This window comes from Oryza glaberrima, chromosome 1 (assembly GCF_000147395.1).
Source record: "Oryza glaberrima chromosome 1, OglaRS2, whole genome shotgun sequence".
In the NCBI taxonomy this organism is placed as follows: Eukaryota; Viridiplantae; Streptophyta; class Magnoliopsida; order Poales; family Poaceae; genus Oryza; species Oryza glaberrima.
The window spans coordinates 3,648,673-3,672,141 of NC_068326.1; the positions used below are offsets into that span (position 1 = coordinate 3,648,673).

Genomic DNA, 23,469 nt, shown 5'->3' on the forward strand with positions numbered 1-23,469 from the left:
TTGAAATTGGAACGATATGATGGAAAAGTTAAAGGTTTATGTGTGTAGGAAAGTTTTGATGTGATGGAAAAGTTGGAAGTTTGAAGAAATATTTTGGAACTGAGAAGCATCAGTGTTGTGATGGTGAAGAAGTCCTAGGTGTAAGCAAATGTGATGGTGAAGTCGTAGGTGCAAGCAGCATGAAAGCAATAGACTTTTACTGATTTAATTTTGATCACTAATAGATCTTGAATAGTTAGATCACAATGAGTGAAACTTCCATACTCATGTGTAGGATGCTACTCTTACATACTCCCTCCGTTTCACAATGTAAATCATTCTAGCATTTTTCACATTTATATTAATGCTATATGTCGAGATTCATTAGCATCAATATGAATATGGGAAATGCTACAATGACATACATTGTGAAATGGAGGAAGTACTTTGATAATCTTTAGGGAAGTATATAAAACATTCATAAAAGAAGTGATCAAAATGTACAGAAGATGAATATCATAATTCAACAACAAGTACTTATAAACATTTATTCAGATTTCCACTTAAAAATCAAGACTGAAAAGCCATCCTCAAAGAGACAAAATAAAGCAAAGTAAAGACAAAGATAGAAGAAAAAGAGAAAAAAAACCTCGAGGAGAATACGCAAAACGATCCCCCCGGCGAAAGCCAAGCCAAGCATCTCTCCCCTCGCCGCACGCAACGCCAAAATCAAATGGTCACCTAGGCTCGCCGCCGCCGCCGCCGCCGCTCGCCGCCGGCCGCAATGTCCCACTGCCTCCGGGCGTCGCCCTTCCTCTCCCCGCCGCCTCCCCTCCTCCACCCGTCCCGCCGCCGCCGCCACCGCCAGGGAGGCTGCATCCACACCTCCCCGGGGACGAGGCCCCTCGTCGCGCGCGCCCGCTTCGACCCGCCGCCGCTGCTCCGCCTCAAGGTCTCCGACTCCAGCGACTGCCCCGCGCCGCACCACCCGCACTCGCAGCACCAGCCTCTGCTCCCGACGCGGCGGCAGCAGCAGCAGCCGCCGCCGCCGTACCAGGCCCTCGTCGCCTCCCTCGCGCCGCTATGGCGGGAGGGGCTCTTCCTCGTGCGGTGCTCCGTCTTCGCGGCGGCGCTCTCCGTCGCCGCCGCGCTCTCCTGGTACGCGCAGCTCCGCGCCCGCTCCTTCGTCGAGTCCCGCCTCCTCCCCGCCGCGTGCGCCGCCCTGGGGGAATACCTCCAGCGGGAGGTCCACCTCGGCAGGGTGCGCAGCGTCTCCCCGCTCGGGATCACCCTCCACACCTGCTCCATCGGCCCGCACGCGGAGGAGTTCTCCTGCGCCGAGGTGCCCGTCATGAAGATCAGGGTCAGGCCATTCGCCAGCCTCAGGCGGGGGAGGGTCGTCGTCGACGCCGTGCTGTCCGAGCCCTCGGCGCTCGTGGCCCAGAGGAAGGATTTCTCATGGCTGGGGCTCCCCGCGCCATCCGAGGGCTCACCCAAGAGGCATTCGGGGGAGGAGGGGATCGATTACCGCACCAAAACGAGGCGGCTCGCGAGGGAGAAGGCCGCCGAGCAGTGGAATGAGGAGAGGGATAAGGCTGCAAGGGAAGCCGCCGAAATGGGATACATTGTTCCTAGTGCCCAATCGATTTCGCCTTCGATCGATGAGATGATGGAAGACGATGGACCTGTTGATACTGGGAAATCCAGCCCACACCTATGTCCTGATGAAATGCACAGGAAGGACCATCACATTGATGCGGGCATTGACTCCGGCTCGAAACATGCCGATTTGGAGAAATCGTTCGGCGTGAAAGCTCGTATTCCAGGGATCAGCTTCTGGTCTAGGATGATTCCAAACCCTAGCAGGCGCAGGTACAGGAGGAAGGCTCATAGCAAGTTGATATCGGACACTGACAATTCTTCTCAGCAAAGGATCCTTAGGCGTAGCGCATATGCTGCTGTTGCATATTTTCAAAACGAGTGTAGTGGTAATCCTGATGACTCTTTGCCTGGTCCTGGTGAAAGCTCATCTGATGGAGGTCATACAAATGGTGGTGGTGAGGAAGGTAGTCCAAATGATGGACCAACTGAATACTCTGAGACAACATCTATGGATTATGGTGAATTACCGCCAGAGAAAAGCAATTTCGCTAGTACAATGCTGATTGGCAATACAGATGTCTTGAATGGAAGTTCTCATAATCAACAACCTAGTCAGATTAGTTCACACTCTTGGGAAAATAATGAGCAAGTATCTGAAGCCTCTGTTTTGAAGAAACGTAAAAATATATCCGAAGATGATTACCGGCAAGAATTCGATTTTGGGGCTTTTGGTTCATGCACATATGCTCACAATTGGCTATCATTTTGGCCCTTCCAATTGAAGGGGTTTCCTGTCGGGTTCAATGCACCATCAGCTTCTCTGAATGTTCAGATCCAGAAGTTGAGGTCATTATTTGCTATTGGTCCAGGAGACAATTCTGCCGAACTTTCACAAGGTGTTGGCCAGATCCATCCTGGTGCTGTTCAACAAACTCTTCCCATCACCCTGGATTCTGTATATTTCAATGGAGGGAATCTTATGCTTCTAGGATATGGTGACCAAGAACCAAGGTTTGACCTTGTAATTCTCCATTTCCATTACAAATACTGAAATCCCTGTTCTTTCTCATGCTTTTATATGTCCATTGTATCAGCCACAAAAACCATGTTATTTTCTTTTGACCATTTACAGCAGCTTATGAATGTACTGCATTGAATAGCAATCACCCTTCAGTGTTACAAAATATAGAATATTCTCATAATTGGTTTCTGATTCATGTTATTTGATCTTATTTTCTCAGCTTACAGTTGCCACAATTTAATAGTATTGGCCATCTATAACATTTAAATGATTCCACAACTTCCGTAGACTTATTGCCATCCAACTGTAGGGAAATGAAACATGCTAATGGACACATCAAGTTCAAAAACAGTTATAATCGTGTACATGTGCATGTCACTGGGAACTGCATGGAGTGGAGGCAAGACCGGACTTCTCAAGGAGGGGGTTATCTTTCTACTGATGTTTTTGTTGATATAGCTGAGCAAACATGGCATGCTAATTTGAATGTAGTCAATGCTTTTGCTCCGGTAATGCATCTATTTTTCTGCTACTGTGTTTTACTAGACTTCTCTTTGATGCAAATATAGGATGTTGGTATTCTTGATCTTTGTGTTCAAAGGTAGTTTTCATGTGCAGCTGTTTGAGCGGATCCTTGAAATACCAGTTGTTTGGAATAAAGGGAGAGCTACTGGCGAGGTGATCTTCTAAACTTGATCTCTTACATGTTATTTTCCCACTATTTGTATGGTCACACATGCATGTTTCTGAAGACAAATTTTGAGATGTGACTTCCATATTCACTTAATTAGTGGACTTATCCGGCGCTTTATTGCAAACTTTATAAAATCATCCATGTCTCGAGGAAACCCTTTTTTTTTGGTCTCAGCCTTGAACATATGAATTTCTTACAGCAACGTTTCACCTTGTTATTCCTTCAGGTGCATCTCTGTATGTCGAAGGGTGATAGTTTCCCGAGCATTCATGGCCAGCTTGATGTGAAGGGCCTAGCTTTTCAGATTTTAGATGCTCCATCATCGTTTTCAGTATGTCCGTGCTTAACCCAATAATATGTTTTCTCGTACTCTGCATATATTTCTAGAGAATCATATTTTCCTTATTTCCCTCAAGTTATGAGACACATTAGCATGGTCTGATGCTTTCTTATTAATTTGCTGTAACTTGACCACCAATATATTTTTTTTGTCGTTGATGCCTTTTACATTTCCAATAAACATTGATACTTGTGTAAGCAATGTGACTACATTTCCAGAGCATCTAGGGCTTATTGATTTGTATACATAAAGGCTAACCTGGAATTTGAATTTCAAGATCTGAGAAACAATTGGGCATACTTGATTGTAAGCAACATATTGCAATTATAGGTTTACAGTGCCTTAACTTTCACTGATGTTGGATGTGATAAATTTCTTGCACGCAACCAAAATGGGTTTAAAGAGGGAGATAAGGAATATGATGTGCATATTGGTTATTAGTGTCATCAGGGTGAGAGCTGCCGATCTGCAGTGATACAAGAAATGAATTGGTCATTAGCATTTCAAGGAAACAATAACTATGGAATCAGTAGACTTAAGAATGGGGTGTGGGGAACAGTTATGTCCCAAGAACTGGATTGTCCATTAATGTTTCCAAGTATCATATAATTTTTTTTTTGGACACTAACATCTTGCTGTGGATTATAGCTAGGTTGCCATCCATGGTACTTTTTTGAAGTGTTAGCATGTGGTAGCTTTCGAAATGATTATTATTATTTTAACTAAAGCCTGAACTCATTCAGGATATAGTGGCAACTCTATCTTTTCGTGGTCAAAGAGTATTTCTACATAATGCAAGTGGTTGGTTTGGTGATGCTCCGGTAGAAGCTTCTGGTGATTTTGGTCTAAATCCTGAGGATGGAGAGTTTCATCTAATGTGCCAGGTATCTTTAAACTTTCGAAGTGCATATTTGATTTATCATTCAAATATTCCTTTACATAACAGTGATTAAACTTGATAATTTTGATCTTCTTTCCAGGTTCCATCAGTTGAAGTTAATGCACTTATGAAAACAATGAAAATGCGACCCTTAATGTTTCCGGTACAAAATACTGTTCCTCTCATATTTAGTTGCTGAACTCCTCTGGAGATACTGGAATCCTTTATCATTTTGAGTTGGTTTGTTTCCACATAATTGCATAAAGGCTGGACTATATGTGGACACATCACAGATGATTTAACTATACTTCATTAGAAATAAACTCGAATCCATTCTGATAAAAAAGATGAAGAGATGCTGTTTAGTGATAAAGAAAAATGTGTTTTCCATCTGAAGTTCTGAAGTTGTAACTTGGTACAGCTACATTGAGTCCATATATCTAGTACAATGAAAAATTGTGACTTCTTGTATAGGAAGTGTTTTTATATGGCTAGTGTCTTTATGGAAACACCTAGTTAACTGGCTAACCTATCTAGGTGCATCATTTGATACCCATTATCTCTTGTCTGCATTGCATGGCAATGGGCGGTGGTTTATCTCAAAATTACCTTCTTTGTTAGTACATGCAATTGTGCAAATAGCTTTTGGATAGGCTATGTGTGTCAAACTCTATTTTTAATATTTTACAATGGTCTAATGATGGTGTAAATGTTTGCCAAAACACCTTTATGGGTTATGGCTCAGACCCTTAATGTTCATCCTTTAAGATTTGGTTTTAATACAATATCTTAATTCGTTCAGTTGGCTGGTGCTGTTACTGCCGTATTTAACTGTCAAGGGCCTCTTGATGCTCCTGTTTTTGTTGGAAGTGGGATTGTCTCAAGGAAGTCTCTTTCAGTATCTGGTATGCTTCCATCGGCAGCCTCTGAAGCTGTGATGCAAAACAAAGAGTCTGGTGCAGTGGCCGCTTTTGATCATATTCCCTTCACTCATGTTTCAGCAAATTTCACTTTCAACCTTGATAACTGCGTGAGTACAAATATAGCCACCATTATTTCCAGTATGAAGTTTATGGATGTTTGGCAGTGATTTTCCCTTTACTATTTTGTATTTTCACTGGCTACAGGTTGCTGATTTATATGGCATTAGAGCATGCCTTTTGGATGGTGGAGAAATTCGAGGAGCTGGTAATGTTTGGATTTGCCCAGAGGTACTGTAGTTATTGATTGCACCCCTGGTCACTAATGCTTTCACATCTGTATTAAATTTAAGCATTCGCTAACTTCTTTCTACTTCTGCCATAGTGTATTCATTTTGTTTTGAATAGCCCATGTTTGTTGATTTCTCAATCTATTTAGAGAGTTAAGTGGAGGATTTTGGGTTGTGATATGTAAAGAGTAGATGGATATATAATGACATCAGTATCCTTTCAAAATGAAAATTAGTATAAGAATTAAACATTGCAAATCATTTCTTCCATATTATTTCATTGTTAACAGTGTTCTGTTATGCCATAAATATGGCTGAAGCCTAGTGGAGGTATTGCATTGTTCATTTCTCTGGGCTTACAGCAATGTTTACCGCTAAATGGGTTGAGGGTCCTGCAAATAGCCAACTACTCCTATTCTTCTGTGCCATTAAAGTTCCTAATAAGTGCAATAATGCACCCAAGTACCTATGTGTAATTTTGTATACATTCAGTACCAACCCACTAGATAATTTGCATTCTCAACCTGCAAGTTCTATTCCATTGAAAGAATATGCATACATACAAATTGGGCCTACAAGAAAGTCTCTGCTTAAGTATCTACTACTAGCACTGCACTTAATTAATTACCACCTTATGCAAGTGTAATATATATTTAGATCTCTGCAGGGGGAAGGTGATGATTCTGCTATGGATATTAATTTGTCCGGGAGCATTTTACTTGACAAAGTTTTGCATCGCTACATTCCTGGAGGCATCCAGTTGATTCCACTCAAAATTGGAGAGCTCAATGGAGAGACTAGACTTTCTGGTTCCCTTATTAGGCCGTGAGTACCTTAGATGTGCCATCTGCAGTCCAAATATCCTATTGGGCTGACTCTTTTTCTTACTCCTGATCTAACTGTGGATAATATCTGACAGGAAATTTGATATCAAATGGGCTGCACCAAATGCAGAAGATTCTTTTTCTGATGCGCGTGGCAATATTGTTATTGCACATGACTATATTATGGTCAACTCATCATCAGTTTCTTTTGATTTGAATACTCGTATTCAAACATCATATATTGATGATTATTTGCTGCATAAGGAGATGTATCAAAGGAAAAAAATTATGCCACTGATTGTGGAGGGTGTGGATTTGGATTTACGCATGAGGGGCTTTGAGTTTGCTCATATAGCTTCTTCGATACCTTTTGATTCACCACGGCCTCTACATTTGAAAGCATCTGGAAGGTTTAAATTTCAAGGAAAAGTGGTGAAATATAGCCAGTTAGTTGATGAGAAGAACCATGGTGCTATACAAGGTACCATTGACCAAAGTAAGCTTGAAAACGATGTATCAAGGCTTGTTGGCGAGATTTCTCTGTCAGGAATTAAACTTAACCAACTTATGCTGGCACCACAATCTACTGGTTTTCTTTCCATATCACCAGATTCTGTAATGGTAATTTGTTATTACATGCTCTTTTTCTTGTTCCCACGCTTTTATATTTAAATTTCTTTACTTAAAGTGATTTGGTACCATATTATGTTCCCTTTGTTTGTAAATTTCTTTGTTGCAATGCACTTAGCACAACTGGCAACAATGATTGTTTCTGCAGGCAGACCTCAGTCTATATAGAGGATTTTATAAATTAAAACATCTCCTACATTTAACATTTTTAAACACTAAAGGTATTTCTCCATTACCTCAAAACAAAGCCAAAACCAAGTAATGAATATAATAGTAAAAAATAGAAATTTTACATAATCTATATCAACCATTCGCCTTTTAACTAAGGTTTGAGGATCATGCATGCACAAAAGGTATATTTTTCTTATCAATTTGATTCACTTTTGTTTCCAGTTTATACTGCTTCACAGACTTCATTTCAATGAGAACATACTCTCAACAGATTATAGCAAAATTGAGAGCACATATGCATTTATTATTAAAGTTGCATTTCAGTGTACTTGTGTGGGCTCCAATTTATGCTCTCTTTTCATTCTGTCTTCTACTCCATGTCCAAGCAGTTAAATGCTACAGGCAGACCCGATGAAAATTTTTCCATAGAAGTGAATGTGCCATTATTTTTCGGCACACACGAGGCCATTCAAGACGGAAGGCTGTTGTCAATATTCCTCCAAAAGGGGCAGCTGAGATCTAATATCTGCTATCACCCTGAAAATTTGACTAGTTTGGAGGTACTCTACTGGCATGCTTGCATGTTATCCAACAGATCTTTCTAGAGCATTGTGATCTTGCTTGGAGGTACTCTGCTGGCATGAATGTCTAATTTTCTCTATCCTTGTTTTCTTGTTGTAAAGGTTCGAAATTTGCCACTTGATGAGCTGGAGTTTGCTTCATTACGTGGGTTTGTTCAGAAGGTAACACTGCTATATAAGAACAGGGTTTATTATGATTTTAAATTTCTCTTAGCTAGCCCATTGGCACATTTGAATCAGTCTTTTTTTACATATCTGTATGTAGCTCTGTTTTGTTGATTCTACTATATCCCATGTATTTGTAAGTTGTAGTTAGTTGTGATGCTTATGTAAAACAGTTACACATGGGTCTTTTGTTGTTACAGGCAGAACTCCAGCTTAATTTCCAGAAAAGAAGAGGTCATGGTTTGCTGTCAGTTATCCGCCCAAAATTTAGTGGCATGCTTGGGGAATCACTTGATATAGCTGCTCGATGGAGTGGTGATGTTGTGAGTTTTTCTTTTCATATATTCTTTTCGTGTTTGCTTTACAGTCATGCCCCATGTCTGGCACTTAGTAGAATATACCGTAAGAGTGTAGTTGCAAGGGTATGGTACTCACTGTCACAATTTATAAGTTATTTATGGCTTCTAGCAGACTAACTTTGCTCCGTCTCCGTGCCATCCAAACTGCCCTGGTGTTGGGAAGTGCTGTGATGAAGATGCTGGGCTTTAAAACACCTTGGCAAACACAAAATGGGCAAGAAAGAACTCCAGTAAATACCGTCACTGTTAAGATGTCAGTTGGTCTGTGCAGTTAATGCCCATTCATTAGAAAGAAAATTTCTAGATTTCTAATTCACCCCGTGGCTAGTCTGTGGCACTATGTGCATGTGTGGACTGGAGAATAGGGAGGGGAGAGGATAGGGCAAATGACAGGTGGACCTGATGCTAACAAAAAAATTAATGAAGGCAAGGGAAATAAAGGTTACGGTTAGAATGGTCATGTTGAACACTTTGGACAAAAAAAGGTGATGGTGATGGTTTGTTTTCCATTTTTGTTCTTTGCTATGACGTTTTCCTATTTACCTTTGTGATGGTATTTTGCTACTTCGGCGGCAATTTTGGTGGCACAGAGCAAATTTATCCTCTCTAGTATCTCCATTGTTCTCCTTTATTTTTGAGAAAACAGATGTATCTCCATCATTTGTGTTTCCCAGTAAAAAATAGAAAATAACAATGCGTCTGCATGTCCATATGTTATTTTTCCTGACATTATTTATATATTCTGATTTCTGAGTGAGATTCTTATCTTCTTTTACTCATCAGACATAAACCACCTTTGTGCTCACTTGAGCTATTCTTTTGTATTTTCTTTTCAACACCCAGATTACTATGGAAAAATCAGTCCTAGAGCAAGCTAATAGCAAGTATGAACTTCAAGGGGAGTATGTTTTTCCTGGAACACGTGATAGATTCCCTATGGAAAATCAGAGTAATGGTTTCATAGAGAAAGCGATGGGAGGGCATCTTGGTAGCATGATGTCTTCGATGGGCAGGTGGAGGATGAGATTAGAAGTACCTGGTGCTGAAGTAGCTGAAATGCTTCCGTTGGCAAGACTTCTATCACGAAGTACAGACCCAGCTATTCGTTCCAGATCAAAGGTGCATGCCATTCCCTTTGGAGGGACAAAATATTCTGTTTATTTGTGGTCTGTTGGAGACTTGGATGACAGAGCCATTTTTATCCTCCTTTTCTTTTCAGGAACTTTTTATGCAAACTTTGCATTCTGTTGGATTCAATGCTGAAAGTCTTCGTGACCAGCTAAAGGTACACTAAAGTAAACAATCTTATGAAAATGGAAACAGATGCATAGAATTGGCATATATAATGTTATATGGTTGCCTTTATCATTGCTGTTGTTACCATTACCATCGGTTGCTACTTTTGTATTAAACCTATCCCATTGCTTGCACCAGGCATTAGAAATGTATCCTGATTGGTTGGATGATGATACAATTGAGGATATAACTCTTCCTGGCTTAGCTGAACTGAGAGGTTATTGGCGTGGTTCTCTTGATGCCAGTGGTGGAGGGAACGGCGATACTATGGTAAGCATTTCAGGAAGTAACTATTGATAACTCCCTTACAGTGGTCTTTCTCTTTAGACTTTGCAAACAGTTGCACAGTGGATTGAGCATACAAGTATCTTTTAGCTATATGGACCTCCCTGCTTGTATTGTTCAACTTTATTCACTTTGTCCCTGACATTGTGCAGTGTTAAAGTTAGCGGTTAGTTTCCAAATCCTTTGCATTCTTTTTTATGTCTTTTGAAGAACAACTCTACAGAAGCTTGAAATTACAATCAAACTATCATCAGGATAATCTTCCTATACAAGAGCCAAATATATGCCCCATATATTTGAACTTGATTGTAATACTCTTATGTACTACAGGCTGATTTTGATTTCAATGGTGAAGATTGGGAGTGGGGCACTTACAAGACACAGCGTGTTCTGGCATCTGGTTCATTCAGCAATAATGATGGCCTGCGTCTTGATAAGTTATTTATTCAGAAGGATAATGCCACTCTTCATGCTGATGGATCAATTCTTGGCCCATTAACAAATCTTCACTTTGCTGTGCTTAATTTCCCAGTTGGTCTTATACCCGCATTAGTTCAGGCTATAGAATCATCAACCACAGACTCGATTCATTTTCTGAGGCAATGGTTGACACCAATCAAAGGCATTCTACATATGGAGGGAGATTTGAGAGGTACTCTAGCAAAGCCTGAATGTGATGTTCAAATAAGACTTCTTGATGGCACCATTGGAGGCATTGATCTCGGAAGAGCTGAAGTATTAGCTTCTGTAACCCCAACAAGCCGTTTTGTTTTTGATGCAAACTTCGAACCGACCATACAAAGTGGGCACGTTAACATTCAAGGTAGTGTTCCTGTTACTTATGTAGACAGCAACTCCATTGAGGAAGACCTGGAAGGGGGAGATGGTAAACAAGGTATAATAAGAATCCCTGTTTGGGCGAAAGACAGAGGCTTGACAAATGACATCAGCGAAACAAGAATCATGAGAGACAAGCCTGATGAGGGTTGGGAGTTTCAATTAGCTGAAAGCCTAAAGGGTTTAAGCTGGAATATGCTAGAACCAGGTGAAGTGAGAATAAATGCAGATATAAAGGATGGGGGTATGACACTGATAACTGCACTGAGTCCTTACTCAAACTGGCTTCAAGGCTATGCTGAAGTTCTTCTCCAGGTGCCCATTCCTATTTAATCCCCATAATTCCATTAAGGAGATATATGACTAAATAACATAGGCTTACTCATTATCACCTTTTTTTCATAGCATTAATTCAAATTGATGAAAATGTAAGATGAAACTGAATTATTAAGCATCAATTTCAGTTTAAATAGCTAGTTCTTTTGTTATGCCTGTGCACTCCAAGATGACCTTTCCCCCCTTGTTTGTCATTTGGATGAAAGGTTAAAGGCACTGTTGATCACCCTGTTGTTGATGGGTCTGCCTCATTTCACCGTGCAACCGTGGCTTCTCCTTTCCTTCGGACACCACTGACAAATTTCGCTGGCAACGTTCATGTTATATCTAACAGACTATGTATCAGTTCCATGGAAAGCAGAGTTGGGAGGAAAGGGAGATTGTCAATGAAAGGGACTCTACCTCTCCACAATAGTGAGCCATCAGCCAATGACAAGATTGAACTGAAATGCGAAGTTCTGGACATACGAGCAAAAAATATTTTGAGGTCATTACCATTACTTTATCCTTTTATATGTTGAAAGTTCTTATGCTGCAGATTTGCTAACCTGTGGCTTGTGGGTGTTGGTGTGATCTGGTTGATTGTCTTCTAAAATTGTTCCTTTGATTAAAAAAAAGTCATATTCCTTAGCAGAAATGTTGCTGATCTGACATGTCATAAATTAAATTTGACTGTGCAATGTGTAGGACCCCGTATTATATAACTTCTTATTATCTAATATGCTTTTGTCTTAACTTGTGCAGTGGCCAAGTAGACAGCCAGCTGCAGGTTACAGGCTCAATATTGCGGCCAGATGTCTCTGGAATGATTCGGCTAAGCCATGGTGAAGCGTATTTGCCTCATGATAAAGGCAATGGTGCTGTTGCCACCAGGCTGTCTTCAAATAAATCCATCTCTGTTCCTGCTGGTTTTGACCAAAGAACAGTCTCACGAGATGTCTCCCACTTTCTAGGATCACTATCAACTAGTCCAGACTGTAAGTAGTCATTTGTTTCGATCTTCATTAGTATTTTAGCAAGTCCCTTTTACCAATACATTTTGCTTAGCTTATTAGTAGTTTCATTTCACAGTTAGTTCCTAACTCTTGCTATTACACAAAATATTGGAAAGCATTATTTATTTTTTTCCTTTACTTGTCTCTTTCTATTCTTTTGTCTATTTACTCAACAAGTCAACTGGATTATTCAATTTAATGTGTTAGGCCAACAATCAGAAACTGAAAGGACTCCTGAACATGGAAGTTTTAAGCCAAACATTGATGCCCGACTCAATGATCTGAAGCTCACATTTGGACCTGAATTAAGGATTGTTTATCCTTTAATTTTGAATTTTGCTGTGAGTGGTGACCTTGAGCTTAATGGCATGGTTCATCCGAAGTACATAAGACCTAAGGGTGTCTTAACTTTTGAAAATGGTGAGGTCAATTTGGTTGCTACTCAGGTAAGCATGAGAATTCTTAAGCCCTTGTGGCATACCTTCTTTGTCATTTTATATTAAATATACATTCTCATGGTTACTGTGGTTTTATATTTTTATTCTTATGCAGGTAAGACTTAAAAATGATCATTTGAATGTAGCAAAGTTTGAGCCAGATCTTGGTTTGGATCCTATTCTGGATCTTGTTCTTGTTGGATCTGAGTGGCAATTTAAGATCCAAAGTCGAGCAAGCATGTGGCAAGACAATCTTGTTGTAACCTCCACACGCTCTGTGGACCAGGATGTTCTTTCACCTAGTGAGGTAAGGCACTTTCTTCAATGAATTGTAGCTAAGCTTTACTTTAGGTCTGATAGTTTCTTGGTTTATTTTCATCTAGTTTTCAGAATTTTATTACTGTATAATAAGGTGACTGCCTGGTGAACCGTTTACTGGTTGATTGCCAGCACTCTATCCAAGACTGACATAAAGATATTAGACAATTGGTTAATATGTGTGCTTCTCCTATCATGCCTAACTCTTTGATATTCTTTTGTTCATTGCTGTTTCTAGGCTGCAAAGGTTTTTGAGTCACAGCTTGCGGAGTCACTATTGGAAGGTGATGGACAACTCGCGTTCAAGAAACTCGCAACTGCAACACTCGAAACTTTGATGCCAAGGATTGAAGGCAAGGGTGAATTTGGTCAAGCACGGTGGCGACTGGTTTATGCACCGCAGATTCCGAGTTTACTATCTGTAGATCCAACGGTTGACCCACTTAAATCGCTGGCAAACAATATATCTTTTGCTACCGAGGTCGAAGTGCAACTTGGAAAACGCCTTCAGGTATTTAGCCTTTTTACATTTTTGAAAACCGAAGCATTTTAAGCTTACTGGCATAATGTTCTATATGAATATCATCCGACCTGAATCGCTCACATCGTTCTGCAGGCCTCTGTTGTCAGGCAGATGAAAGATTCAGAAATGGCAATGCAGTGGTCACTCATATATCAGCTAACCAGCAGGCTCCGTGTTCTCTTCCAATCTACGCCGTCCAATCGACTTCTCTTCGAGTACTCTGCAACATCCCAGGGTTGATTCATTTTTGCCCACTACACAGAGCAGGAGCTGTGGAATGGCAGCTGGTCTGTACAAAGATGTGGCGCACCGACACCGATCAATTGTTCTTGTAGATAATGGAAGTTTTGATAGGCAGGCAGTTGTACATGTAGACTTGCTGATGTTTTTGCTCTTTGTTGTATCTACATTCTTTTTCTCGGAAACAAAGTTTCTGGGTTTGTACATAGGTAGCAAATTTTAGCTCCTTTAGCTAGTTAACGTAAGATGTAAAGAACTACCTGCATAAATTATATGAAAATTTCCAATCTCGTGGAGTCGATGGATGTGTGGTGAGAGCATTCTCAAATGGTAGGTATAGCATGGCTTCATTTGGTATTGTAGTAAATTATGATAATCTTGGTGCGACTGTTTTTTGATATTTCAGCATTTCACGAACTATTTCTCTTCTAATCTGTTTCCCATAAATGTAAGTATCGCTATGTTTAATCGTTGTACCAAAAATTGGTTGTTTCATGTTAGATCCCGTTTGTATCCTAGATATTGGGCTGAACTACGCGATCAGATTCTAGCATTTTGGGTGCGTTCGGCTCACTCCTGAGTCATTATGCATGATTGCAAACTAAAGGAGTAAGTGTATTTGCCTCACTCTCTTGCTTCTCATTGAATCGCCTCCCTCAATTGTAAAACTAGGTATAACATCTCTCCATCTTCGAGAACCGGTGCAAATCAACTCATTCAGTGGTTTAGGGAGTGATTTCTGTTGGAATGGCAGGCCGATCATGATTGGCTTGCTAAGTCAATGGGTGAGACTCACATGTCAACCACTTCCTCGATCATCTTCCTCACCTCTCCTCTTCTCTCTCTAAATGTGTGCGAGAGAGAGAGATTGGGTTATAAGGCCCAAGAGGTTGGGCTACAAGGCCCTATTTATTATAGTAAAATAGGAAATATAAGGAACCTGAATGGCTCGCATTTTTCTGATAGACGCTTTCCTCTCCTCCTCGATTTGTCCCCTTTGCTCCTAAACAGCGCCGCCACCAAGCACCATTGGCACATGTAGATCCCCTAGTTCGTTCTTTGCTTCCATGTGCTCCCCTTGCTTCTTGAATCACGGAGGTTCAAGGACAGACGGTACAGAGGTTTGTGTTTTCTTGCTGAGATTTCTCTATCTTTCATTGCGCTCCCTTTTCTCTCCGGATCGTGGAGGTAAGAGTAGACGATGCGGAGGTTTGCCAACCAACCTAGGCACTCTTCGGTTGAGATCTTGTCCACCGGCTATCGAGATCCCTTCTCCAACCAATCTAGGTTCTTTCCATTTCTCGAGATCCCATCGCTCAGGTATGGGTTGAGCTCTCTCCGCCTGTATGGTGTCTTCTCTACTGATCTCCATACATCCAGATCTACAGGTGCAACTTTCCTTCTTTGTCTCTCTTTTTTGATATGCACTTCTCTTTCCTTCCATATTTCTCCATGAATACGCTGTGTTTCATTGATATGATCATGTTATTTATTTGCTCAGTTTTTCTTTGATTGCACTTATATGTGAGATGTATGCATTCCCGATTATGGTTTTTTATAGGACATGTTCACTTAAAAAAATAATTTTCTTGAAACTTTAGGAAACAGTGATACAGCCACACCATTGTTCATGTAACATGTATGGCCTCATATTCTTTTGTAATATAGTGTTGATATTTTTGCTATTCCCTTTGGTCATAAATATTTATATTTAGGATAAGATTCGGTTAAAAAATTTAAAAATTGTATCATTGGTTTTGTATTAGAATACATTTATGATATTATAGTAATTATATTCAAGATAAATATACGCATACCACTCTTTCTTCTTTTTAAACTAGCAGCTGGGAACTACCAATTGTCAAAGTTCTAAAAGTTTAATAAAATCTTTGTCCAAAACATCAAATATTTATAACTGAAGAGTGAGAGAGAGTATAATATATGACCTCCAATTCAACAAATTGGAGGAGTTAACTCCACATTGTTTTAGCTTAGTATGCTTTTGGCACTAAAAGCCTAAAAAAATGCAGCCCAACAACGTACTGGAAGCTTCTTACCAACCTCAAAGCAGGAAGAACAAGCAAAAATGCAAAAAAGAAAAGAAAAGAAAAGAAAAGTCACATCAGTTTTGTTTTTCACTTTTCCAAATCTTCAACAAAAAAAAAAAGAGAGCCAATAAGCTTTTGCTTCGCTCACTGATGTGCCTCGAAGCCCCGCCCAAACCTCGGAAGCAGCCACCGCTCATCCTGGCCGTCCGATCCAGATCGTACGGCCCCAAATCCCGCAACCCCCTTCACCGCCATCCACCGCCACTTAGCTGTACCCCACCACTCCTCCCCTTCCCCCAATTCGCAAAAAGAAAAAATCAAAACGCCCCCCAAAAAAAAAGAAAGGGGAAAAAAAACACAACGAAAAGAGGAAACCCTAGCTTCCCGTGGCGGCAGGGGAGGCGCTTGATTACCCCCGCTAGATCGGCCCTGGGAAGGGGCTTTTGACGCAGATCGGTTCTACCCTCGGCGCCGGATCGATTCCGCCGCCCAATTTGGCGCTGATCCGCGGGTGGGTCGCATCCGCCGCACGATACAATCGAGGTGAGCTGTTTTTAATTTTTTTTTATCTTCCCCTAAAGCTGTGTGTTTTCGTGTGAAATCTGTGGAGTTGTTAGAGATTGGAGGTCTGAGGTGGTTTGTGTGATCCGGATTTTCTCTGCAGCCGGCGGTGGTTCTGGGCTCGATTCGGTGGTCGGATCAACGCTCCTGCTCAGGTGCGTGGTCTTTCCCCCCGTATTTTTTTTGTTCTTTTTTTATTTCTCCGATCTAGATTGGTGCTCTACTGTTTTGAAATGTTCCGTTTTTGATGCGACCGTAGTGTTTTTCCTTGGTTTGTTTAGGCTTCTATTCTGCATTTGCTCTAATCTGTGGATTATGTGGTCGGGATGAGGCACCAAGATCTGTGTGTGGGACTTCGCGTATGATGGAAGGTGGAATTTTGGGAGTCTGGCCCCCTTGTGATTTCTGGGCTTGTGAATGGAATCCAGTGGTAGTGACAGGCCTAGTGCAACGGATGCAACTGAATCAGTACAAGGCTTAGATGGAGAGGAGACTTTGTCCGAGAGGGCATCGGTTGGAGCGGGGCAAGGACCAAGTTCACAGAATGGGGGTGGGAAGGAGGAACCTTCGAGCAGTTCATCTGCAGGGAGTAAGAGGAAGCGAACTAGCTTGAGTTCTGATAGAGTGGAACTTAATGGGCTAGATGCGGCAGGAACCAGCTCAGGCGATTCCACATGGAGCGAAGATAGTTTCAATGGCCGTCACCGACGTTCATTGCCAAGAAATAAGGATGGCCACTTAGAGCATTCAGTTAATTCAGGTGAAGTTGCAGTGATCAGGCAGCCTCGTGGTGTATTGAGGTTAAGGAAGCTGGCTCAGAATGTTAGTATCAAGAGTGGTACCGGAGGTCGCAAGGTTCTGCGATCCAATGGCATTACGAAAGCTACTCAGGTCCAGAGGAGGAAGCGGAGGAAATCACAGACTCTTAAGGAGAACAGAGTTGGTAGTAATGACCCTATCAATTGCTTGAAAGTTGAGAATGGCACTTGTGACCAGGACAACAGTACAAACTTCTGTTCTGAAAATGATGTCTCAGTCGAAAAGCAGCCAAATCTTTCAGGTGAACCATCAAAACATGTCCATCCTACCAAGGAAAGCTCTGTGCATGTTCAAGAGGAGGATAATGTTAATTTGGAAGAAAATGCTGCTAGGATGCTCTGTTCTCTATCAGATAATATGTGTGCTAGCTCACTGAGGAAGAGTGCAAAATCACTGAATAGATCATCAAAAGCATACTTTGTCCAGCATTCAGAACATTTCAAGGATTCATGTAACAAAGACAAGGGCATGGCGGGTCCTGCTAGGTTGCTACGGAATCGTGATGGCAAAGCTTCATCCAAGAAGCGTCGCCCACGTCGGCATTTTTATGAAGTCAGCCCTCATGATGTGGATCCATTTTGCATTGTAAAAGAGAGAATCCGGGTGTTTTGGCCTCTGGATGAGATCTGGTACTTTGGCCTGGTAAAGGAATATGATCCCATGACAAGGTTGCATCATGTCAGATACGACGATAAAGATGAGGAATGGATCAATCTTCAAAATGAGAGGATTAAGCTTCTCCTTTTGCCAAGCGAAGCTCGGCATAAATCTAATCGTCGTAATCCAAGGTCGATATTCAAACCAAAATATGAAGTGGATGAGAGGGAAGACATTGATAGAAACAGCACAGGAAGTTCTGAGTCAGGCCCCATCATCTCATTGCTGTCTAGATCAAACCATGCAAGGTCTGCTACATCCAGTAATACGAATAAGCAGAATCACACTCATTCAGATATTTCTCCTGTTATGTTTGATCAAAAGCAGTCTATGCTGTGCTCTGATGATAGACCTGGCGGTTCACCTGCAAATGCGGGTGAGGAGATCCCTGAAGACAGGACTACGCTTAAAGATAGCAGGTTTCGCTTTGTTTACTCAAGGAAGCGATCTTGCAGGAGAAAGAATGGATTTCTCAACACTTCAGAACAAGATTCTGATCTTAAATACAGAAAAGTTACAGGTGCGTTGTTTGCTTCAGTTGCTGGCTGGGGGTCTGTTACTGAAAATGTTACTTCGAGAAGACATGGCATATTAGTACTGAGCCAGCCATTAAAATCTATTTATAAGATCATGTCTGAAGCATGCCATGTCTGGCTTCTCAATGCTCTCGTTCTCCTTCACCGTGGTGCAATGGTTTCCTTGTGGCCTGCCGTACATCTGGAGATACTTCTTGTTGATGATACTTTAGGATTGAAACACTTGCTTCTTGAGACTTCCTTAAGATCAGCTGTATCCTTATTCTGTTTACTTGTTGGATGTTTCAATTCGTATTCCAAGGCGAGTACACGCAATGAGTCAAAAATGCTATGCACCTCAGTCAGAGTTCGGATATCTGGTTTGCACGGTAGAAGCCAAGTTGTGTTTTTGATGTTCAGCTTCGTGGGGGTAAAGTACCCCAAATGGAAGCACCTGCAAGGACAGCTGCAGCATCACCATATAAAAAGGGGGCTATCTAAAGTTAATTGCGCATGTGCTGACATAAAGCAACTTACAAATGGAACTGATCAAAGAGTCTGTACTTCAACAGAACACTTCTCTAAGGTACCAGACCCACCTTACTTATGCAGATCAAATCATTTTTCTTATCATTGAGCCATATAGAGCTAGAACTCTAGGGTCTTTTTTGTGTTGAGAAAATTCCTATTGTTAATGCTTTTCCTCCAGATTGTGAGTAAACCATATACCGGCTAATTATATTTCATTCAGTGCTTGGCACTATACTGGACGCTCAGGCTGGTTTACTGAATAGTTCTTTGCATTACGAGAGGCTCAATGTGGTCATGTGTTTAGATAAATTGGATGAAACCACCATACTGAATTTGCTCTTTTGTTTTCTAACTAGCAACAAAATGAACCGATTCCTTCTTGGTAGTGCTACTGGAACCTATATGTTTGCTTTACTCTTGATCCAAGGATATGTAAATGCTAATTTTAGTTGAATTTTTGGAAAACGACTATTCCTTACTAGTCTTGCAGTTTTTTATGTGCTCGGTTCATTTATACGACCTTTGACAACCAATAACTTGAGAGTAAACCTTCTGATGCATTTAACACTAAACCTTCTGATGCACTTTTTGTTGCATCAGTACTGTTGAAACAGTATCCTAAAATACAGACATCTGACTGAATACTTCTTTTATTTGTCTCACGTGGGACGTGGCTTCCTACAGTAAACTAAGTGCCGAATGTTGTCAGATATTTCATGTTCTGGACTGCTGGTGTATGACTTTAGTGCTCTTTGTTAGCTATCCTTTATAATGACAAGGCTTCTCTTGATCTATACCATTTCTTGATCTGTGGTTTCTCCTGTGAGATATTCTGGACACACATTTTTTTCCCAGAAACTTTATATGCAGTTATAATTTTCTGCAGATGCCTCACTTGATTTCTGTTATGTTTATCTGCATTGGGAATCATAAATTTGAACTTTTGAAATAAACAGACTATCTGAACTGTTGTTTTTCTTGTTCATCTCTTCTGTCTCGATCAATCCATTATTTAGCCTTTTCCCTTTAAATATCTGCTTTCTTATGTATTTTACATGTTGAATGCGCTGGTGCAAAACATATTGTGCTGAAATACAGGTTTATAGAAAATCTTCTTATTACTGATAATTACTCTTCTGTTAACTAGGGTCTATCACTCGATGCTCAGGACTCTCTGTTTTTCACAGAATCAAAATATTCAAATGTCGACCCTATCATTTTTTGTCTTGATGAGCGAAGTAAATCTGTTCAAAATCATCTGGATGTGGCAGCTGCACCTTCACTGTTGTTTTTTCACCACTTAAAATTGCGCAGTGAAAGCAACTTGACTTCTAAAAGTCTTCCGGAATTCATGCCGATTACTTTAGAAGAGGATCAGCAGTCTCTGCCACAGCACACATCTGATCTGGTTCATCTGGCTGCTTCTGCTTCTGAAGTTTGTTCTGTTTATGTTAGTCCATCTAATACTGGTTCATTGGATATGGGTACCGCTGGTTGCATCAATCATTCTGGTTCTGCTAGCAGCAAGCTCAATACTGCTAAAAGGACTGTAAGTCTGGATTGTAATAGCAGAGGTATTGGTGGTGCCAACATAACAAGCAGGAGTTTTCCAGATCAAATTATGGATGGAAGCCTTTCTGCTGTTTGCCCTCCTCAGAAGTATCAAAAGAGGTGTTCTTCTATATCTATTCCTGGAGATAATATATCAGATCCACCAGATGATAAGCTACTTAACAAAGAAGAAAAGGCCATGCAGCCTACATCTGACTTGGTCCAGGAACTGAATGAGTATCCTATTGGTCGTGTTACACCAACTGCCCCCAGGACTCCCTACCATCGGAACCGATTTACATCCCTATCACGCACTTTTGGTGATGGTTCAAAATTATGGCAAGAAGATATTATGGTGACTGGCTTTGCTGGTGGCTCTAAGAAGCCAAGGACTCAGGTTTCGTACTCGGTTTCTCCTAGAAGTGATGAACCTGGCTCAAAACACAAAGGACATTTCCGCAAGATACAGTCTCATAGCAGTGCAAAGAGACTTCCTGATAATTCAAGAAGTGAACAGAGCAGTCCTGAGTCGTTGGCCTGTGTTGCAAATGTCCTAGTTACAGTTGGTGATAGAGGATGGAGGGAGTACGATACTCAGATCACAATTGACTCTGATGGGCAGAGTGAACGGAGGATTTGTGTGAAGCTTGCAGAAGGAACTAAGTATGCTCACAAAGTTCTTCAAGTTTTGCAGCCTGGGGCGACAAACCGCTATACACATGCAATGATATGGAAAGGGGGGACAGAGTGGTGCTTAGAATTTCCTGACAGAAGTCAGTGGTTGATTTTCAAGCAAATGCATGATGAATGTTATAGTCATAACATTAGAGCTGCATCTGTTAAGAATATTCCAATTCCTGGTGTCTGCTTTGCTGAAGCTCATGATGATCATGATGCTGTATCCTTTGTACGCTCTCAAGATTATATTGGTCATATTGGAACAGATGTTGAAATGGCACTTGATGAATCTCGTGTGATATATGACATGGACAGTGATGATGAAGTGTGGGTTTCAAGATGGAGGAAACTAGGCAAGGACAGCACCTCTGTGACAGATGACTTGTTTGAGAGGATCATGGACAAATTCGAGAAACTTGCTTATAGCCACAACTGCAATGAACTCACTATTGATCAGATGAAGGAACTAGATAGTGATAACATACCACTGGACACCATTAAAGTGATACATGATTATTGGCAGGACAAGAGGAAGAAAAAGGGAATGCCACTCATTCGACACTTTCAGGTGAACAATATATTGCCATTTCTGAGTTTGCCTTGTTGCCGATAGCTTTCTACTAGTTTTGTTCAAAATATTGGGTAGATTTCAATCTAGTTTAAGTTATTACCCTATATTTTTGTGTTTAGTGAACAGCTTTGTCTCCATGATCTGTCCAAGCTTTAAACTAAATTTCAGTTAGTTTTGTGCTTAGGTAGTTTTATGGTCATGCTTATTTATTTTTGCTATGTGAGAGGCAGAGCAGTGTGTGCGCTTAACATAATTTATTCCCAGCTTTAAGACCACCAATTAATTAGACCAAAACATCGTTTACTTGAGCGGAGGTAGTTTTCCACTTTTAGTTTCTTTTCCAAGAGTATTGGATGCCATTGAGCAGTCATATTAAGATGAGTGAGTGTATTATCATGGGATTTCAACTTTCAAGTAGCTTATGTGCTGTGGAACTAGACATACAATTTCTTTTTGGGATATGGTTCTAATAAGAGTGACTGTAGAGCAAGTGTCTAGTCATGGTTTAACTTGAACCCAAGGATGCATGGATTGTGTTGAACTGCTGATGCTTCTGGGGAAATGATTGGTTTTGTGCTTCTCAGTTACTATGTTTGAATACAACTAAACGGATAAAGTGCAGTGCACCAAAAATGTTCAGTACTTACGGCCTCTAACCTTGTATTTGTACCATTTTCAGTCCGCTATGTGGAAGATCCACGAGCAGCAGCTACAGGAATGGGAATCAACAGCACTCAGAATACAGGGTTCATCAAATGGTTACCAAGTTAAGTTGCCTCCAAAACCTGCCTTGTTCGCCTTCTGTTTGAGACCTCGAGGACTCCAACCCCAAATACCGTATAAGGGACCGAAGCAGCGTTCCCATAAAAAACTTATGTCCTCGGGAAGCTTTTCGAGAGAGCAAGATGGCTTTTACCGACCAGGTTCGTTTTCTTAACTTTTTTTTTTCTAATAATTGATCCAGTGCCATATTTTGTCATTATATTTTGCTGATACGAGGTTTCTGTCAAATATCAGGGAGAAAATACAGCGAATATGTGGGGGATGGGAGGGCATGTGAATCCTATGACGGTGGTTCTATCTATTCACCAACAGGGTACTCTCCCAGGTTCTCTGTGAAAACAGAATCCCCTCGCGCATTTGATGGTTTGGAAAGAAGTTCTACACCAAGGTTTTTGAGAACCAACAGTGTCAAAAGGACTGCAAGCTTTGCATTCTCTGAGGATCACCAGCCATCACCTTCCTTCCGTCATCAGAGAGTGAAGCGAGGCGCGCCTGATCACTGGAACGCGGTCATCCACGAATGGCAGAGCTCAAAGCACCTGCTCCTGGGTGCGTCCCAGAGCCCCCGCGTCGACATAGAGGAGCTCAAGCAGCGAGATGCCTCCAGTGCAGCGCAGCATGCGGTGGCCATGGCCAAGCTCAAGAGAGAGAAGGCCCACCTGCTGATGCACAAGGCTGACCTTGCCCTCCACAAGGCCACAGTTGCTCTCATGATGGCCGACGCGATCAAGGCGTCCAGCAGGGACTCTTCCCGGGATGGGAGGAGAGATTTCAGGGACGACTGACGACAACGCTTTTTCCGGCTTGAGCCGATGCAAGACTACCCATCTTTTTTGTTGATAGAAAGGAGCTCATCTGCTCCATCCGACCAAGTCAGTAGATAGCATCTTGCCCCCCTTTTTTCTCTCTTTTTTCTTCATCATTTGTACATATGTTGATTTCTCCTTTTCTTTTTCCCCCCTCTTATTTAGACCTCTGGGTTAACGTATTGTTGGGGGAAATGGGCCAAAATGATAGGCAGCTGTTGGTGCA

At 41.3% G+C, this 23,469-nt stretch overlaps 2 protein-coding genes across 2 annotated transcripts; both read left to right on the forward strand.

Annotated features, from left to right (window-relative positions):
• Positions 1-614: 614 nt before the first annotated feature.
• Positions 615-14,010, forward strand: LOC127774455 (protein SUBSTANDARD STARCH GRAIN 4, chloroplastic). Its single transcript, XM_052300714.1, has 23 exons — positions 615-2,592; positions 2,913-3,111; positions 3,221-3,280; positions 3,523-3,627; positions 4,380-4,520; positions 4,617-4,679; positions 5,319-5,546; positions 5,644-5,727; positions 6,394-6,551; positions 6,646-7,171; positions 7,741-7,911; positions 8,035-8,094; positions 8,298-8,420; positions 9,300-9,575; positions 9,676-9,741; positions 9,891-10,022; positions 10,368-11,189; positions 11,417-11,697; positions 11,955-12,187; positions 12,413-12,651; positions 12,758-12,949; positions 13,199-13,471; positions 13,577-14,010. Exons 1-23 carry the CDS (start codon positions 764-766, stop codon positions 13,721-13,723), a joined length of 6,408 nt encoding a protein of 2,135 aa, XP_052156674.1. The 5' UTR covers positions 615-763; the 3' UTR covers positions 13,724-14,010.
• Positions 14,011-16,059: 2,049 nt separating this feature from the next.
• Positions 16,060-23,469, forward strand: LOC127774464 (uncharacterized). The gene is made up of 6 exons (XM_052300725.1): positions 16,060-16,314; positions 16,436-16,487; positions 16,614-18,909; positions 20,002-21,651; positions 22,334-22,577; positions 22,672-23,469. Exons 3-6 carry the CDS (start codon positions 16,750-16,752, stop codon positions 23,220-23,222), a joined length of 4,605 nt encoding a protein of 1,534 aa, XP_052156685.1. The 5' UTR covers positions 16,060-16,314; positions 16,436-16,487; positions 16,614-16,749; the 3' UTR covers positions 23,223-23,469.

Bases quoted from the DNA above. Each gene is read 5' to 3' on its own strand.
- LOC127774455 (XM_052300714.1), top strand. From the start codon at position 764: ATGTCCCACTGCCTCCGGGCGTCGCCCTTCCTCTCCCCGCCGCCTCCC. The intron at 11,190-11,416 runs GTGCCCATTCCT...TTTGGATGAAAG, and splicing joins ATGCTGAAGTTCTTCTCCAG to GTTAAAGGCACTGTTGATCA. The intron at 11,698-11,954 runs GTCATTACCATT...TAACTTGTGCAG, and splicing joins CGAGCAAAAAATATTTTGAG to TGGCCAAGTAGACAGCCAGC.
- LOC127774464 (XM_052300725.1), top strand. From the start codon at position 16,750: ATGGAATCCAGTGGTAGTGACAGGCCTAGTGCAACGGATGCAACTGAA. The intron at 21,652-22,333 runs GTGAACAATATA...TACCATTTTCAG, and splicing joins CACTCATTCGACACTTTCAG to TCCGCTATGTGGAAGATCCA. The intron at 22,578-22,671 runs GTTCGTTTTCTT...GTCAAATATCAG, and splicing joins AGATGGCTTTTACCGACCAG to GGAGAAAATACAGCGAATAT.